Source organism: Gobius niger (genome assembly GCF_951799975.1).
Source record: "Gobius niger genome assembly, chromosome: 1".
Classification (NCBI taxonomy): domain Eukaryota; kingdom Metazoa; phylum Chordata; class Actinopteri; order Gobiiformes; family Gobiidae; genus Gobius; species Gobius niger.
This window is the reverse complement of record NC_136852.1, coordinates 6,669,181-6,689,162: the sequence shown is the minus strand read 5'-3', so window position 1 is coordinate 6,689,162 and position 19,982 is coordinate 6,669,181. Positions and strand designations below refer to the sequence as shown.

Genomic DNA, 19,982 nt, shown 5'->3' with positions numbered 1-19,982 from the left:
TGGATGGGAGACCGTTTGAGAACACCAGGAAGCCTGGGGTGAAAGTGGCGTGTGAGTGAGTGGTTGGTGGTGGTCGGAGGGGCCGATGGCGCAGATTGCCTCGCTTCCCTCAGTCTACCCCTGGGCAGCTGTGGGTACAACAGTATCTTACCACCACCGAGTATGGAGTGGATGAATAATGACGACAGTGTAACGCTTTGAGACACTTAGTAATACAGGCTTGTAAAGCGCAATACAAGAGTAAGGCATTATTATTATTACCCACTTTATTTTAAATGCTAAATCAGGTAGAACAAGGTCACATCATGAAACTTTTACTGCAGACACGAAGTCCAATGGAAAAAACAAACAAATAAACCACATAAAAGTTTATAGCAGACAACCGTACCAGACTCTCAAATCAATACGAATGATTTGCAAAATATAGTCTAACCTCTTAACCCCCAAACCCCAAATCTAAAAGTTTCTCGAAAAAAAAAAAAAAGCAAAATGGCAACAGAAATGAGACGAAAACGAGGATGAAAATGCAACAAAAAAAGAGACAAATATGTGACGTAAAAGTGACAAAGATGTGTGACGAAAACGCAACAAAGAGCAACAGAAAAGTGGCAAAAAGCGAAGAAAATGAGGTGAAAATGTGACGAAAACACGACAAAAAAGCCAATAAACTGATGTAGGCCTTAGCTTTCAAATGAGGCGTTCCACTGGCTTTTGGTTGTGGTGACTTTATAGATTTGGCTAAAAGCTGATCTGGAGAGAATGCACTTGGTTAAGAGGTTCTTCCTTTGAGAACATTATTGAATTTGGCTCGCCGTAACCCCGGTTCTAGGCCACAGTATTTCTCAGCCTTGACTTTTCCGTGGCCCCATATAGAACTTCATTTCCACAACACAAGGGAAGCCCGATGTGCAGCGGGGGCATAAAATGCACACACACACAAAAAAAAAAAAACTGCCATAGTGCAAGATTCAGCGCATAAAACACATGTAAGCAGTATGATTCAACTCGCGCCCCTATATATCTGGATAGAAAGCACAGTTTGCGCAAGCCGGGCCAAATGCCGGGCGGGCCGGGAGAAAAGAGAATAATCTGTCCGAGGTTATCGCGTCTCATGACTCACCCAGTTCTTTTATGCGCGGCAGCACATTGGTCGTGAAGTTGGTGTATGAGGCAATCTTCCCTTCAGGTGAAGCAATGCCCACGTGAGCCTCGTAGATGCGCAGGCTGCTGGGCTTCTTCGGCCGAGGGTGGACTTGCTGAAGCAGAAACGAAAATTAGATTCCAATACTTTTTTTTTTAGACTTTGTGTGAAATAATGTGAAGGTCAGAGGCGGTGTTTTTCTGGGTCACCGATACAATCGCGGCAGACGATCGCAGAGTAGGAAAAACTGGGGTTGTATTTGTATTTGTAAGAGAGAAAAAAAAAAAAAAAAAAGATTGATAGTCTCCACAGAGGTTGCATATCTTTACATTTATGCTTACAGTGGATTCAGAAAGTTTTCAGTACTCGTTATTTTATCATGAAAAAAAATTGCCTCCTTGATTTAACCTCCCACCTGAACCAAGCACATTTTCTCTACTTCAACTTTACACAAAAACTTCTCGACTGGAACCTATAGCCCAATGTAACGCCTATTATTATGCCTACAAAACAGATCTAAGATTATTCCACTTTGTTTTCATATTTTTCATGTTTATGTTGCTTTTTTGACACCAGTTTTGTTGCATTTTTTGACCCTTTTTTTTTTCCAGAAGCTTTTAGATTTGGGCTATGTCTTTTCCTCCCCCTACATGGTCCAGCAATGTCCTAAGGTGCAGAATGAACCCCGACCTGTTCACCACAACTGCCTCTAAAATCCTGCACTGTCACTCAAAAAGGTGTTACTTCGGGTCTGAAGTGCCGTCAAGCACGAGTTTAATATGGAAGGTGCAGTTACACGTATGACCTGAGGTGGCAGTGGTGAGTATAAAATGGCAAACTTGCCTCTGGCCAATTTAACCGTTCTGTTCCTGGGTCTGCTTCAGTTGGTCGGGTCTTTGTTCAACAACACCTTTTATTTTGTTTACTTGAGCTTTATTTAACCAGTAAAGTCCCTCTGAGATTTCAGAATCTCTTTCAGTGGAGTCCTGGACCCAGAAGGGGATCCTATTGTACATGTTTTTAGTGGTAGGGGAATCAGAGCAGACAACCTGAACATCCTGAAAGAGGATTCATCGGGCTCATATTGTTTCACACATGGATCGGCCACCACAGGGTCCAGGTCTTAAAGGGGCTAGATGCAAGTTAGCCATTTTATACTCACTACTGCCACCTCAGGTCATACGCGTAACTGCAGCTTCTATATTAAGCTCGTGCATGACGGCACTTCGGACCCGAAGTAACACCTTTTTGAGTGAGCAGTTGTGGTGAACGGGTCTGGGCTCATTCTACACATTAGGACATGGCTGGAACATGTAGGGGGAGGAAAATACTTAGTTTTAATATTTTTAAACTCAGTATAGTCGATTTAAGTGTGACATTACACAAAAATAAGCTACTTCTGGGTCCAAACTATTCACTATATAAACAGCAAAAAAACAACTTTTTCTGAATCTCCTGCCGAAATAATAATAATATTATAATATAATATAATAATATAATATAATATAATATAATATAATTATAATATAATATTTTACATATATATATATAAACAAGCATTCATTGTGTATGGGAAAAATAATTTGATAATTAACGACAGAAAAGCATTTCTAATGAAAATCCAGAGTAAATGTGATATTTCTTTGTGATCAGATGTTTAAAAAGAGCTTTGAGAATGGGAAAACTTTATTGAAGGGCTAAATCACATTATAGTGAATAGGCAACGACATCATCACTTAACAAATGCGTATGGACATAACATGGTCAGCACGGCAACATTTAAAATGGTTTGGCTCCATCTACGTCACTTCCTGTCAGTGTCAAATAATTCCTTATTTGAGTTTGGCAAAATCTTGAATATAATTGTGTTAACTATGTTTTAGCAAAAATTGTGTCTAATGTGTCAGATGCACTTTAAGCACATTAAGAATCTTTGGGATGTGCTGTAGAAGTGCAGTGGTCGCACTCTCCCATCATCAAAACAAGATCTTGGTGAAAAGTTAAAGCAACACATGGATCTTTTGACATGGCTGATTTCTGACCGAGCTGCTGGAGTGAAACACCTGCTTGATTCTGGGGGTGTATTTCCTCTTGGCCACTCTCAAGGCTTTTTGAATAGAGAGTTTGAAGTGAATGACTGAGGCACTTGTAAATAAAACCAATATGGCGTCGGTGAGAGGGCTGCGCTAATTGAATGGAACAAAACGTGCGATAAAGAAAACAAGGTGCTCTTAATGGCTCTCGTGGTTCGGCTCGTGCCACTCGTGACGAGAACATCAAGAAGCGCATCCAGGCCCTTCTCCAATCAGCCGCTTTGAGAGCCTGATTAAAGACGGCCCGATTCACACACACGGGTTTTATACACTTACCGAGCTTCGCATTGCATTAATAATGTGATGATGATGTTTTGAATCCACGAAGAAAGTCTTTTAGAAATGCAAGATATTAGGGACAATATATTGTTTAGTTTTTGTGATAAGTGTACCGCATTGAAGGCCAAGTATCGCCTTTTCTAGCGACAGGAGAGTGGCGCATTCAGACAAATAAGAAAAAATGGCAATAGTCATAGTATATTTGAACTATTTTGCATGTGTCTGTTACATGCAGCTGATGTCTGACAAAGACATGACGCCCAAAATGTTACTGTTTTAGGTGGGGGGGAAAAACTCTAGCAGCTTCAACGTGGCATCTTGCATTTTTATGAGGGCCGGGACTTTAACGCAGTAATTTCAAAGAATTAATTACAAAGATATTTTTTTTAACGCAGTTTATCATATTTCCCCCAATTTTCCCCCCCCAAGTAGGAACTCCCAAGCCGGAACCTTTCCATTTGCGTGTTTCTGGTACGCCTGCATATCTGACGCACATCTGCCCACAACAGCAATGGACGGAGACGCTTCACTCGGCCCGTTTGGGGCTCAGTTTAGTTTTTAAAAATGCCCTGATGGGACGATAGACGCTGTACTGCTGTGTAGGGATGGGCACCGTTAAACGGTTCCTACTTGGAACCGACCGAAAAGCTCCGGTCGGGGGCGGTATCGAAACATTTTAATTCTTTCGGTGCCAACTTTCGGTTCTTTTTCTCTCCAGACGTCAATATGTGACCCGCAATGAGTCTCAAAAAAGCTACATGAACGTTTGCGCAGATACTGACCCGCTTCAGCGCAAATGGAGCGAAGCAAAGATATATTTTATAGATGTAACTTATAGCGAAGCAAAACTAGCTAAACTTTTGTAATAGAGATGACAGAGCCGCGGTCTGCGTCAGGACTGAGCCAGGACGTAGACTACACCGGTTGTAAAACCCAGAGCTAAACAAAACCAGTTATAAACCAGGACTAAACCAGGACTGAATAAGAAACTTGAGCTTTAGTCAAAGTGAAAAGCAAAAAAGAGCAGTGACAATAAAAAAGACGTCTTTACCTTTAGTGACAGACCCACGGAGGCTGAGCTTACGTGCTCTTGTTTACAACTGCGGCTGCAGCGACAGGAATATCGAAGATGGTTTGTTGAAAGTGAGCGCTCACTCTGTATTAGACATTGTTGGTCCAGTTTTGGTAAATTGTCAGTGGCAGAGTGAGCGCTCACACCATGTAAGGATCTTTGAGTGTGAAGTTGCTTTCGCTTCGTCGAACAGCGCAGGGAGTTTAGAAAAGTTTAGCTGAAAGAAAACCATGTCCTGATGTGGATCTGTCCCGTCTCTGCAGCTTAAGAGGTAATAACGTCCTTTCTTTCTTTTTATCTCTGCTTAAGTAGCTCAAAACACGAAGTCACAGGCGACGCTGCTGCTCCTGTGTAGCTTCTGCTGTGCCGTTTTAGGATTTTTTCCTGAACTATACTTTTAATACACGTTATTTTTATTGAATTAAAATAACATAGGTATCGAAAAAAGTACCGTTAAGGCACCGGAACCGAAAAGCAGGTATCGTTAAAGTACTTGGTATCGAAAAAAAACGAACGGTACCCATCCCTACTGCTGTGTGCAGGCTGTGCAAAAAGAGTTCTCCTTCTGCCGTAGTTACTCAAGTCTAAAACACCATCTCAATGTAAAACATGTTGGACAAACACAGAGACGTCCTCGATGCTAATGTCAGCATTAGCCTCAAACACAGAGACGTCCTCGATGCTAGTGTCAGCATTAGCCTCAAACACAGACACGTCCTCGATTCTAGTATTAGCGTTAGCCTCAAACACAGAGACGTCCTCGATGCTAATGTTAGCGTTAGCCTCAAACACAGAGACGTCCTCGATGCTAATGTTAGCGATAGCCTCAAACAGAGATATCCTCGATGCTAATGTCAGTGCTAGCCTCAAACACAGAGACGTCCTCGATGCTAATGTTAGCGTTAGCCTCAAACACAGAGACGTCTTCGATGCTAATGTTAGCGCTAGCCTCAAACAAACGATCTCAGAGTTATTGTGGCTCATTAACTCTGAGCCACAATAACCCCAACCTTTGTCAGGATAAGAAAAGGCACTTTGATTTCTGTTTACTGCAATTGTTAAACACTTAAAGGTGTTGTTTTATGGACCATTTATTTTTTACTTTTAAATAAATGTGGCATTATTATTACTGTTTAATGAACTCTACAAGCTACATGAGTGATCAGAGTTCCTAAAACACTTGAAAGCTAAATAGCTATGAATGCACATTGCCTGTTACTTGAACAACTATACAGATTAACAATAATAATAATTGTTGTAAAACTTATTGAATAATTTAGGTGCAAAAAAATGTTGCTTTTGGTTTTGGCTAAAATGTGATTAATTCATTACAGACCTGTATTTAACTCGATTAAAAAAATGTACTCGGGTATATACACTAACTTTTATTGTTCATTTTGGATTCGGAAAGTTTACTTACTCTGGATGTGTCTGTCTCTTTTTTTTTTAGATTTGCAACGTAATGTGATTCATCAAATGAAAGATAAAGTTGTTCCATTATAATAAAGAAAGTAAGTCTACAACCTTCCATCATGCTTTTAAATTCAGAAGTACTTCATAATAAAAAACACATTGATTGTAAAAGGCAGACTCTTTTCATCTGAAACACAGCAGTGCTTAAAGTGAATTCAACCAGATGAGTCGCATTAATTTGTCTGTCCTTGTTCTTTGTTCTACTTAACACTTTCCTATTGAAGTGAGAAACGGATGAATAGGAGATAAATAAATACCTTTAGATGTATCAGCTTGGAACATTTGCTGTACTACTGACATAAATATGTTTTTATGTAAAAAATAAAGCGTTTCATTCTAAAGAACTGGAAAGTTTGAAGTCTGAAGGACCTACGAAGCGAAGAGTGGAAGGAAAATCTACTTTTGAGAAACGCTTGGATACCTCTGACTTTTTTGCTGAGGTGGCCGCCCAGAAAGGAAATTACCATATTTGGATTACAGCATCTTCTCGGTCAACTTGCGTACAACACGTGGATACCAAACAAGCCGATATTTGTGAATGGATAAGCGTGGGAAAGACCAGGGAATGCAGTGTTGTTGTCCTGAAAAACTATGGCTTGCTAACGGACAAAACATCATAAAAGAAGCACCTTATACAGTGAATATGGTCTATTTTTACTGAAAAAAAACAAGCTCAAATTCACAACAACGTGAATTTTTTTTTTAATCTGCCCCCTCCTATGGCCATGCATTATAAAGATGTCCACCATGCATTATAAAGATGTCCACCATGGGAATTGCAAAAGCCTTAAAATTTGTGGCTTAGAGCAAATACAAGAGACTATCAGAGGATGGGACAAGTTAAAAAAACTCCTTTTGGATTTATACCCTCAAAGCTATGGAGTACCCTGGCCTCAATGGAGAATTAGATTTGTCAGTATTTTTGTATAAAGAATGGATTTAATAATTATTTGAATGTCTCTTTATGGTTGTGTAAAGAATGCACAGAATAGTGTATTGTACATATTTTAATGTTTTGTATTCTATGAACCAGGTGACAAGGAACACACTCACCTTGGATCAACCCACTTGGGACATGTGACCAATGCTGTAAGCTTATAGCTGTACAGAGGCAGCCATCTTGAGCTTGCCCTGAGGAAGGCCTAGAGCCGAAACGCGTTGGCAATTTCATCTTATCTAGCCATGTTTAAGGCTTTTTAATATCTCTACTTTTGGAGTGCATTAATTTGTTTGTTTTTTTGCTGAAATGGATCCCTGCACTGAAGAGCACCCAAAAGACCAAGTTTATACAACTTTTTTACATCCAAGTAGCACTCCAGTCTCCCAATTTTTTCAGCTGTGAAAAATTAATGCTTTAATCAGAATTATAGAACCGTATATGTCCCTGTTTTTGGCTTTGCATTGTGCAAATCAGGCCTGGATATGTCATAATGTTCTAATTTATCTGGTAATTCTGGACTCACCTGATAAGGGTGTGGCGGGTCCCAGTGCACCCAGTCGTAGATGATGGCCTTCTCCTCTTGGGTGACGTATTTGGCCCAGGGCGAGATGCGGTACAGGCGCTCGCCGGCTTTAGTGTGGACCACCACCTGGGGACACACAAACATGAAGCAAGGCCAGAGTCACGGGGAGGTTTTCAGACGCAAAAGGTCCTTCAGCCTCACATTGGCCCTCATTTATCAACATTGCGTACAAAAACGGTGTACGTGTAGGTGTATTTGCGATATACGCCAGAGTGCGCGTGGCATTTATGAACCCGTGCTTTACGCTCAGATCTCTCCTTACGCAAAAGCAGCTGATGGTAAATGTCACGGAGAAATCCCAGCGTCATTTGAATGAAACGCCCAAAAATATTCATAATCAGGAGGCCTCACCCACGGGTTTTAAGGCACGCACGCACGAAACACGGCAAAAAAGGAACATTTCTCCAACCAGGAAATGATAAAGAATTATTTTCAACACAACAAATATGATATTTTGCGCATGAGAAAAATTAAAGAATCTACTAGAAACCCACAATAACCTTATAGCCAATCCAAGATCACATTCACTGAAAAGAAATAGGTTAATAATAATAAAACGTTTATTAATTACGCTGTAGGCCTAAATGGCCTATATAAAAAAGGGTATAAAATTAAACCACATAAAAATATAATGTGTAGTAAAAGAAGAAAGTGTGGATGTAACGCTGCAGTCCGAGCAGACTCTGGACCATGATCTGAACCAGCGAAAAGCAGCGGTCAGCTCCGCAGACTCAGCGCTGGAGCCGGGGCAGAACTACGCGTCTATCAGCCTGAGCAGAGCTTTTCTCCGGGAGGGAACAGGTGCGCGGAGAGCTGACAGCCAACCGGAACCTAACAAACCCGTCCGGACCGAAGACAGCCCGACGACGGGACAAGCTTTGATCCTCCCCCTAAGGAGAGGAGAGCGCGTGGTCAGCAGACCCTGCGCGCGCCACTCCCGGACCTTACGAACCCGTCCGGACCGAAGAAAGCTGTGGAGCTGTCGAAGGATTTATTTGACACCCGGGTTGCTCGCGCCACGGAATCCGGTCCACAGACTTGACGCTCAAACCAGCCAGAACACGGAGCAGGGCCTCGCACAGACCCAGGTGAGTCCCGGTGTCCCGACGGCAGCGGCATGTGAGGCAGGGCAGCCATCCACACTAAGTTTGCGAAGAAGCAGCAGCGGTCTTTTTTGTTAAAAAAGAAAATATCCCCGCAGTCCTGGTTCTAGTGTCTCTGGTCGGGCTGAGCCTCTGAGCTCGGCCGTGGCGTGGAGGAGCATGTGGATGCAGCGCAACATTGAATCAAGTCTGCCCATAAACATTAACGCTGTAGCCTTGTTTCATGTTTAAATCATCAATGTGGATTATATTCGGCGTGGCAATGCAATTCATGCTGCTAAAAACTGTTTTCCAGCGCTGTTTAGTGTTTAGTTAAAATTGGTGTATCATGTACACCACCTCCTGACTTGGTGTAGGATTTGAGCGCACCGTACGCCAGGTGTACGGTGCGCTCAGATTGATAAATGCCGAAACAGGCGGTAATTTTTCGTAAACCCCACATACGCTCTGATTTCACCGTACGCAAGTTTGATAAATGAGGGCCATTAACCCCAGGCAAGGGTGTAAAAGGCATGAGGTATATATATATAGATATTCCCAAAGAATCTGGTTTTATTTACATTTTCAAAAGGCTAGAGCAAAAGTTTGGGCAGAATGAATGCCTTGTAGCCCCCAAATAAATATGGCAAGTATCTTCAATTCTAGTTTAAAGGACTTTAGCCGTTTCTTCTTTTCAAAAGTCCTCCAGAGCAGAGAGATTTCTGGGCTGTCTGTCACTGCTCTTTGGAGGTTTATCCGCAGATCTTCAACGGTGCTCGAGACTGTGAAGGCCGCGACAAAACTTTCAGACTGAACCTCTTGAGTTGAGTTTTAGGATAATTACTGATTTGTTGAAGTCATTTGCTTTATAAATTCAGCTTTTTTTGCCGATGGTGTTTTGTTTTCCTTCAGAATTTGTTGGAAATTAGTTTTATCCATTCGTTGTTTTGCCTAATAATGTTTCCTGTGCCACTGGCTGCACTACAACCCCAAAGGATGATCGATCCACCTCCAGTTGGACTGTTATCTGTGCCTTCTTTTTCAAACTGACCTTTGCTCATTTTGGCCAATAAGTTACATTCCTACCTCTGTTTTTGTCTCCAAAATGCATGAGGCTTGTCTAAATGTTATGCCTAAACTTTTGCTTCCCACTGTAGATCATTATCATCTTTCCCTTACTTCATTATTCACATTAGCTATTTTGATCCAGGCTGCCTTAAAGCAGAACTAAGTAACTTGTTTACCTTAATAAATCCTTTCCATTGTCCCTCTGGGGGTAAGACAAGTGTTAATGGGATGATTGGAGGGTCTTTCATCTCTCCCTGGTGTCTCTGGCCAGAAAACCACCCTTGTAACTTACCCCTGCATCGGGTCGGAGGCGCAATACACACTAATGGAATCTCGAAGGAGAAGCTAGCAGGCTAACAGGCTAACAGGCAAAGCTGACTGCAGGTTAGCGCCACTTAAGCAGTATTTACAGCCAAGTTTGAGTGAAAAAAATGATCTCCATTGTGTAATTGGGTTGTGGCACAAAGTACAATATTCTTCTCTCCCTTTGTCTTTTCTGTCAGCGTAGTATTTATTCTCACGGACAATTAATGAGTAAAAAAACACAACATGCTACGACACATGCAGTGGCGCTCACTTAGTTCTGCTTTAACTAGAAGGGAATCAGCCACAAAACTACCGCTGATTTCATTAAGTCCAACTCTCATCGGCCCCATCTCCAAACCAGCAGCAGGATCCTGAGCCGCCTCATACTTCCCATGTCTTTTAAACAAAAAATGTAATCTCTTAACGAATAATGCCACCAATGTCGCCTTTGGGTGCCGCGTTTGAACATTAAAAATATTTTCCAAAAACACCTTTGTGATTTAGATTTGAAAAAGCAACTCGAGGTCACATTTTCAAAGTGACTGATCAATCCAAAAAAAATAAACCTGTTCAAAGCGTTTTGCAAAAGCCGGGATTTTGGCCTGACAAAGCAACGTTTTTATTTCAGAAACTACAAAGACAACAGCTCCAAACCTCACACTCTCACTATTGGGTTTATCGACAACAATCACGTCAAGTTTGAAGCAAATCCGAGTTGGTCGAGCGGTTTGATTTAACCTGGAATGACCTTGAAGGGAATTTAGCCGTAGCCATTTGACCTTTGATTCAACCAGTGCCATGTGGGAAAACTGGCAGCAGTGAGGATCTCAGATGTCAGGCCTTAGGATCTCGATCACGAGTATCTAGATCGGGCACCAAGGAATTTGATTGGCACAATCAGGAGGAAAAGAAAAGGAAGAGTTTTTTCCATATATAAATTGTCCTGGGGAGTCGTATGGATTCGAGCTGAATTACTGATGTGCAGGTTAAGTATACAGGTTAGTTCAACATTATAGTATCAACATTTGATACAACAGATAGACAACACTATGGAGACAGATTAATTGTATTTACATTTTAGAATCAGAATAGTTGTTATTGACACAGGTTCACAAACTAGATTTTTTCTCGGTGCAGACGTGCAGCATAAAACATATTAGCTATAGGGACATGCATAAAGAATATTAAAATAATTTGCCATTGAACAACAGCGGGATTGTATTTACAGATGTGTAGGTGTATAAAGTGATAAAGTGATATAAAGTGATAGCAGTGGATCTAAGTGTGGACACACCACACAGTGCAACAGAGCAGATTACATCCAAGCAACCAAGTTTTAGGATCATTCGGGCGCTCAAACCTCTCCACCACATACCCAGAGTGTTCACTTCTTGACAAAGGCTTGTTTGGAGCCGATGTGTGGAAGAAACCAGCATTATGTTTTAAAGATTTTAACAATCATCAGCCCAGCAAAGGCTTTTTAAATGTAAATAGAGAATTATAATTTGGAGGAGTGCCTTGTTTTTTTGTTTTTCTTTTGAGTCTTAGTTCCCCAAACACCAAAGAGCACCTTCCCCCCAATTACTGATTCTATCATTTACTTCCTGACAGTGTTGGGCAAGTTACTGAAAAAAATTAATATATTTTATATTAGTGATTACAGCTTTAAAAATGTAGTGAGTTTGTATTACATACTACTGTTTCAAAAATGTAGCTGTTACACTACTTTGAGTTACTTTTGAGTTACTTTTGGCAAAATGTAAACTGAAAATAGTAAAAAGGCCACGAGCAAAGGTGCAGTAGGAGATTTCTTTTTCCTTCGCTTTCCCCCATTCTCTTGTGTTTTGTAAATGCAGATCGAATACACCAGTGTCCAACTTGATTTGGCATGTTGCATGTTATTTGAGGGGAGTTTGGCATTTAAATGCACTTTTAACTTGAGTTGTAATGACTAATATATTCCCGTATTTTGTCTCAGTAATATGTTATATTCCTTAGTTACTGAAAAAAGCAATTTATTTTTGTAACTTGTTACTTTTGTAATACGTTTCCCCCATCACTGCTTCCTGAGCACTTTTTTTCTTGTGTACCTTGTTGTTTAACCCTCACATGCTTCAGTAATCCTGCATGTTCAGTCTCTCTCCCTCCCTCCCTCCCTCAAAATGCAAGCCCATACTCTGTTGTGCTCCACACAGGGATAACCATGAAGTTTCACCTTCTCTGCACTTGTTCTGATCTTACCCAAGGTCAAGCTCTCTTCCCCAAGAGAGTGAAAAGATGTAGTGGCAAGCAAGTTTAAAATTCCTCCTGGTACTAGTGCCCTGGTCACTGTGGCACACGAGAGGAAGAGGTGCACCCTCTGCTGGCGTGTTGTATAGCTGCCTTTTATAAAATCTTTAAACCGAGGCGCATTTCCTTTGTCTTCATCTTAGTCTGCATTTCAAATTATTATGCAAATGACATTTTTCTTTGATTTTCTAAACTGTCAACTCAAATGAGAGTCAGCATAATTTTCAAGTCTTTAACTGTTAGACGATCATATGAATGTGGTTGAACAAACCTCACAGTGAAAACTCAAAATCTACTGTTCCAAATTGGCCTAAAACCTAAAAAGGTGCAGCTCTCTCTCAATGATTCCAGACCAAAAAATGACTCCGCCCCCTCCATGCTGACGTCCCAGCCTTGTTGGGACATGGTGGCCATTCACCAACCATCCACTACTCCATCCATCTTTGCAGCAGCTGTTCATTTAATCTGACGTATATGGCAGGCAGAAACTGTCCTCATTGTGCCTTTATCTGCACAAATCCATGTTGTGCTCTGAATCAGTCACAAATCTCTTAACAGTACGATCACTAAGCTTAATCTTTCATGAAACATCAAAAGTTTTCATACCAGACTATTTTTCATCAGCAGAGAGATCTTTTTTCTTCCCTATATTGCTTGAAAATGATGATCTGCTTAATAATGTGGAATGTCCTTTTTCAGTAGTTTTTCCCTTAACTGGGTTTAACCTGAAAACTACTCATCACAGGCGTCTGAGATTAATGTCAGTGATTCAAAGAGCCCTGAGACACAACACCATCCATGAGTTTAATTGAAAAACCTTTTTTTTTTACACTGAAGTGCAATTTGCATAATAATTTGGAACGCAGTGTATACAAGGTTTGGGAGGCTACGAGGCTAAGGAGTTCAAAGTAGTGGGAAAGGGTAGAGTAAAGGAGTTTAATTTACCAAAATAAGTCTTTGTGATTTGGATACTGCAACCAACAAAATGGTGACTTAATCGTGCAAGCCTGTGTTATGACATGGTTGAAAGCTCAAAAAAAGTCAGTGTGATATGGCCTAATTCAAACCCAATGATGTGTTCAATCGGAGTCGTATATTTGCTGGACCCAATTGTCCCAATAGACCCCCATCGAAAGTTAGCCTCGAAAGATAACCATCAGCTTAACTTTGGCACAATGAGTCAGATAAGGCGAGAAGAAGCCAGTACGCGCCCCGAGAAATCCCCCCTGGGATCGATCGTGTGGCGTTACCCGCGGTCTGCCTGCTTTGTCCCCCGCCGACAGCGCCATTAGAGGCGGCCTAATTCGGACTTGTGTTGTGAAGTAATGATGGTTCCAAGGCCACCTGCCTGGGAGCCATCGGCCAGACCCCCGCCTGAGTTTTTTTCATTATGGACGGGCCTCCTGGGGGTTGGCTGGCTGGCTCCCCTTAAGACATGCTCCGCAGTTTATAGGTTTAGGAGGGGAGAAAAAGGGATAGTTGGATAAATGGGCAGGCATAAAAGGGTCTTGATAGAGCAGGGAAAAAATCTGGCATTAAAGGCAACAGGGGAGATCACAGAGCAGCACGAACAGGAATAAACGCAGACTCGGTTAGTTACGAGTGTGTCGACACAAACGCAGGGACTTTTGATGGAAAACATTCAATCAGGTTTGTTTAGGCGCTTTCAAGTAGAGATGCACCGATCCAGCTTTTTTGCTTCCCATACCAATAGCGATACTGGGGATTTGAGTATCTACCGATAACTAAGGCAGGGCGATATGGCCTCAAATCTATATCACGATATTTAAAAAAAATATCACGATTACGATATATGTGACTATATAATTGACAATGGACAAATTACTTCAAAATCCCAGCCTTATGCCTTTTTGGAAGATTAATTCAGTGATATTTTAGTCTTTTTTTAGAGCCTTCATTTCATTTTGCTCTTTAAGCCCCTGTCCCGTGTTCTACAGTCAGTGTTTATGCTGCACTGATGGAGCTGAGTGTAACATAAATGATATCCACAACTATATCAAAAAATGATATTGCGATTGGTCGCCTCCCGCGGGAGATGTTCTAGGCATGTCCTAGTGGGACAGGGCCTCGTGGAAGGCCCAGGGCACGCTGGTGGCCCTATGTCTCCGAGCTGGCCTGGTGTCACCTCAGGGTCCCCCCAGAACAGCTGGGGGAGGTGTGTGTGGATCGGGAAGTTTGGGCATCTCTGCTGAGACTGTTGCCTCCGCGACCCAGCCCCGGATAAAGCGGAAGAAAATGGATGGATGGATATTGCGATAACGATATGTAATACGATATGGCGCACCCCTGCCGAAAACTGCTAAAAATAATCTTTCTTGAAAGTGGCTGCTGTGAGGGAATAAAGTTTTATCTGTTCTTGCAAAAGAAATGTTACATATCAATTATTTATATTAATAAACTAATGGAAAACATTACACATGGATCTCACCAAGCTTTAGGTTCCATTAATATTAACAACTCACATAAAGTGATCTGGTCATTACAAATATATCAGTTATTATTTGACAGCATTTCATAAACCACCACTTGGTCACCCCAGCAGTGGATCACCTAATGAAATAAAATGGCCAATCATTAGCACGCTGCGGCCATTGCTCACGGCTGCTCTGCTTTATGACCATGACACTACAGGCCACCATTGCTGTTGTTCCTTCATATAGCCACAAGTCTCCTATTAGAAATCAGTACTTTAGACACGCTAAAAATAACTCTAAAGCCTGGTGTCAAATTTTTTAACCTTTCTACAGCAAAGATATTCCTCCTGTGATAACGCTGGGTTAGTTACAATTAAATAGACCAGGCTGGTTTCCATTTTAGAAACCTCGTACTTAATGAGGGCCGGACTGTTAGCATTGGAGCTGCGCGAGCTACACGTTAGCAAGGGCCGAGACTACAGTGAAGATCCCGCCCTTATGCCCTTTTTAGGAACATGCCTCGTCAGAGCTGGGGAGGAGGAGTCTGTAAATCTGCCATGATTTCCCCCTCGAACGTGGTCATTGTGGCAAACAGGGAGGAGTGAGGAGGAGACATCTATTATTTTTTACAGTCTATGCTGCGGCTAGAATTAGCATGCTGTCGCTAGCCATGGCATTTCAATTAGTGAGGCAATTAAAAGTACATTTACGCAGCTTTGAAATGAGGTGCAGCATGTCCATTATTCACTTAAGATATTTGGAATCAATACCCGATATCGTATTATTATAGTATCGGCTCCGATATCCAATAGAGTTCAGGACTGTGATGTCACATCGCTATGCATCATGGGATTTGCCGCAATAATAAAGTAATGGATATTTTAAAAGGTAAAATACTGGTGTTATTAAAACACTTGGACACTACAGTGAGCTAGATGGATTTACCAGCAGTGACTCTTTTTATACTGTTTTTAGCTAATGTTACTCTATGGAAATTGTATGCCAACAACCACAAACATGTCTGATCTCCATGGTAACAGTGGAATTCTAGTATCAGATCCATTTATCCCTACTTTCAAGCCATAATTCTATTATAAATTGGGTATGAATGTCATGAATTACGCAGGATCAAAAGCCCAATAAAAAATCCTCTTCAGTTATGCAACAATAAGACCGGTTTGCTGAGAAAATGTGCAGAAAAAATAAGGATGTTGGAACTCCTGACCTTTTTGAATAACTTTTACATTTCTCTAGCAGGGATTTATGGAAATTCTGAATATGTAATGACAACAAAAAAGTCTGATTACACGCCGAAATAAAAAAAAAAATGATTTCATGTTGAATTGCTTCCCATTTCTTGACAGCTAGGTCAAGGGAAAAAATAATTTTGATTTGAAATTCACAAACAAAATAAATCTCTGTAGTTAAATTTGAAATGTTAGGCAGAATAAACACTTCCTTCTGGGTTGCGGTCAGGAGTGGAGCGCTCAGTATCGGAGTGACAGACGGGGATTCAACGTAGGACAGAGACATTTGTGACGGGGCCAGAGCTTCCACCAGAGAGTGCTGTGGCCCCGTTTGAACCGAAGCCCACAAACCGGGGCCGTGCACAGGCAGCGGGGGCCCGGAGCAGGGGCCGCAGTGCCAGCCTTTCCATCTGCTCCTTATCGTCCTCTCCCTGACCTGCGCAGACAATGGGAGGTGGGCAGCAGCGGGCAGGCGAGTGCCAGAGATGACCGGGTCCCAAGGAGAGCAATGATGCCATCCATTCTGCGCCTGGACCCGCGGAACAGAGGCATTCCCCACGCGTACGGGACATAATGTACAATGGGGGGGAGGGGGTTCGTGCTTCATTGTGATGTGGAAGGTGTAATATAACATTTAGCCACAATAACAATGGTTTACAGGTGCTAAATTATGCTTTATTCAGGCTATTTAAACCACTTTAGGGCACGTTAGCCTGGGTATTTTGTAGAAAAGCTAAAATATGTACTACTTTAGAAAATTCAAAATTCAAATATCAAATGTAGGTACAAACAATGCTAGTAGAGGGAAGAAACTGACAAAAATACTGATCTGCATAAGCGAGTTGTCATCATTGATTGTGTTCATTTCATGGGCTCATTTGTGACAGTGAAAAAACAAATATATAAGAAACTGTCTGTAAAAGACGGAAACTAACTAAATCTCTGGATATTATTGTTGGCAAAAGCTAAGATCAAAGCTCACGATGAGGCAACTTCAACTTTTCCTTATTTATTTATTTTCATGACGTTACTGAACACTTCAGGTGGTCTGTTCGTGAAGCCATGCAATATGAAGATTATTTTTGTAACACTTTTTGGTTGGCTCAAGTATTATACAGTATATATCGGAATATCTACTGAAAAGCCTCACAATTAATTGCAATCAACTCTAAAAAAAAAATTATAATAAAAAAATATTTGTCTTTATGGGGCTTTATGCTGTTTAAAACTCACACACCCTAGAGTTTACAGCAGGAGTCTCCAACCTGTTGTGTTACTTTTATGTAACAAAAACACAACAGAGCTACTTAGGGTTTGAGGACAATATTGAATTATCAAAAAAGCACCAAATCCAGGCACTCGAAAGAAATACGAACAGCCCAAGGAAGGGACTATACCTGATTTTGAACCCTTTAAGTGAAAATGTGACAAAATGTGTATTTTTACCGTCACAACTGGCCTTCAGAGTCACTATGTGACGAAAAAGGTAAACCTTGTTTAGTCACGTATGACTATTTGGGTGGACCAAACACAATATCAACAAATCATAATACGGTGCAAACTTCATCAGGCTGATTTTTTTTTGACAATTTGTGGATTTTATAACATACTTTTATGGGGAAAAAACATTTTAAACTCCTAAAAGGCCCACATGGCCTTATTTGTTTGGACTTCCTGGGTTTGCTGCTTTTTTGCCATGTGGATGTTTCACTGCGTGATTTTTTTGGTGATTTTTAGATTAATAATAAACCCACAAAACAGCGAGGCTGCGAAAGGTGAACGAGGGACCACTGTACTGAATTATGTAGAAATATTTTTCTCAAAGAGTCAAGTGATTCAATAAATGTTTTCAGTTTCTGAGAAAATCCTTGTCAGTCCTTGTCAAAGGTAGAAAACATTTGGCGAGCTGCCAAAAAAGGTGCTTGGAGATCTCTGGTTTTGCTTCTAGAAACATGTTCTGAATGAATGTTTTTCTTCCTGGACATGTTTAAAATGTGCATTTATTTCAAAACATAAATTGCAAATCTAAACTGCTAAGAAATATTTTCCCGAATCGTGCGGCCCTAATCTACTGTAAGACTACCTTGTTTGTCATTCTTTTTCTTTGCTTGCCTCACACACAGGCAGCTCCATTTGTTCAATGGGCAAGCACAGCCTCACGTTGAGCCACCCTCCCGTCGGCTGAAGTGATATCAGCCTGTACCAGATGGAAGAGTGAATCACATCCGTCGGGCGGGCCGCTCAGGTCGCCTTTCCCCTGCGCTGTGCCAAATGTGTACGTACAGTAATCTCCGCTTGGCCCACTGCGCCGGTGACACGTTGCTGAAGACGGCACGCCGGGCTTCCACTCGCTTCATAAGACGGGAGGGATCTCCTTGGCGCGTTACACTGACAAGTCTCAGGATGACGCCTAACAAGGGAGCGCTAAACCCGACATAAAGACGGCGTGCTCCTTACCTTGAGTTTGCTGCCGTGGGCCACCGCTGGAGACTTGTCATTTCGCGGCGGAATAGTCAGCTCCCATTTGCCGAACTCCGTCTTGGAGTAAGGGTGAGAGAATTTATCCCAGCCGTCTGCGGACACAGGAGACAAGAGAGATTTGATAAGTTGGTCTGCCCCATAATGCTGCATGTATGTGAAGTGTGGGCCTTTGAAAAATCGGTAAAAGTATTTGAGAAACTTCATCTTCGGTTTTTAAAATACATCTTAAAAGTAAAAATGAGCACTTGCAGTAACATGGTGTACGGGGAGCTGGGACGATTCCCTTTGTCAATAATGATTAAGAAGAGAATGATCGGATTCTGGGGAAAGCTGATGGATTGTGGGGAAACCAAGTACAGCCGCAAAATGTACAACCTGTTGTTGGACTTGTTTAGAAAAGGTGAATACACGTCTCCATGGTTAGTGCAAGTGAAACAGATCCTAGATGACTGCGGTCTCTCCTATATTTGGAGATCCCAGAAAATCACCAATGTTAACTGGCTGAAACTCAAACCCTAAAGGACCAGTTTATAAAGAACTGGAGAGGAGAATGTGGCACTATGTCGTCTTGTGATGTTTATGTGGAATTTAAGACCGTATTTGAATTAGAAAAGTATCTTTTGTGCGAGAATGTCTCCCACAGACACGCCATTTGTAATTTAAGAACTGGAAATAATCGACTGGCAAAAGTAGTGGGCCGATACAAAGGCATTGACAGAACATTTCGTTATTGTATTCTCTGTAATGATGATGTTGTCGGTGATGAGTTTCATTTACTGTTCGAATGTTCAAATGCGGAAGTTGTCATTAATAGAGAAAAATATTTGCCAAAATTTCATGTAAGACACCCTTCAATGTTTAAATTTATTTCACTTATGCAAAATCAAAGTCCAAATGTAATGTAATTTGGTACCTTTTTGAAAAAGGCATCGCTGGATTCGCCCATATATGGTCATGTTTGAAAACAGTTAAGGGGGAAAACAATTTGGAGAAAAATCTAAACTTTCTTTAATTATTCAAAAACTACTTTAACAAATGCTGAATTATGAATGTAGTTTTCTACTAAATAAAGATATAAAGACATGGAGAGGAGCAAAGTGGTTCAACAGACTGTAAATACATAAATAACGGAGAATGCTAGCATGATGCTTCATGTTAGCATGTTAATGCTAACGGTTAGCTAGCTTTAGCTACAACTGCCGTTTTTTCACTTCTACTGAACAATTTGCTTAGAGAAAATATCCATATGGGCCCGAGTTACACTTTATTTATGTGATAAATAAGTTCCAATATTCCACCAGAAAATGGCTAAAAAGTGTGAAAATGATGTTTCTCTAAAGATTCTATTTTCCCCCTCAGCGAAGCCACGCCCCCTTCTATGACGAGATGCCGTCTGTATCTAAACCATGGGTATGGTCGTGAGCACTGAAATAAAGAAACAAATAAAGAAAGAGATAAAAAATGTAACGGAAAAGATGATAAAAGAATGATAT

The 19,982-nt window shown here is 41.2% G+C and overlaps 1 protein-coding gene across 1 annotated transcript in view; it reads right to left on the bottom strand.

The window, feature by feature from the left end:
* Positions 1-19,982, bottom strand: part of gbe1b (glucan (1,4-alpha-), branching enzyme 1b) — a 268,303-nt gene that overhangs the window by 207,380 nt on the left and 40,941 nt on the right. The window contains exons 3-5 of the mRNA XM_079574107.1: positions 18,466-18,581; positions 7,522-7,647; positions 1,121-1,256 (exon numbers count right to left, since the gene is read on the bottom strand). Coding sequence (XP_079430233.1) covers positions 1,121-1,256; positions 7,522-7,647; positions 18,466-18,581 — 378 coding nt within the window. The remainder of the gene's footprint in view (positions 1-1,120; positions 1,257-7,521; positions 7,648-18,465; positions 18,582-19,982) is intronic.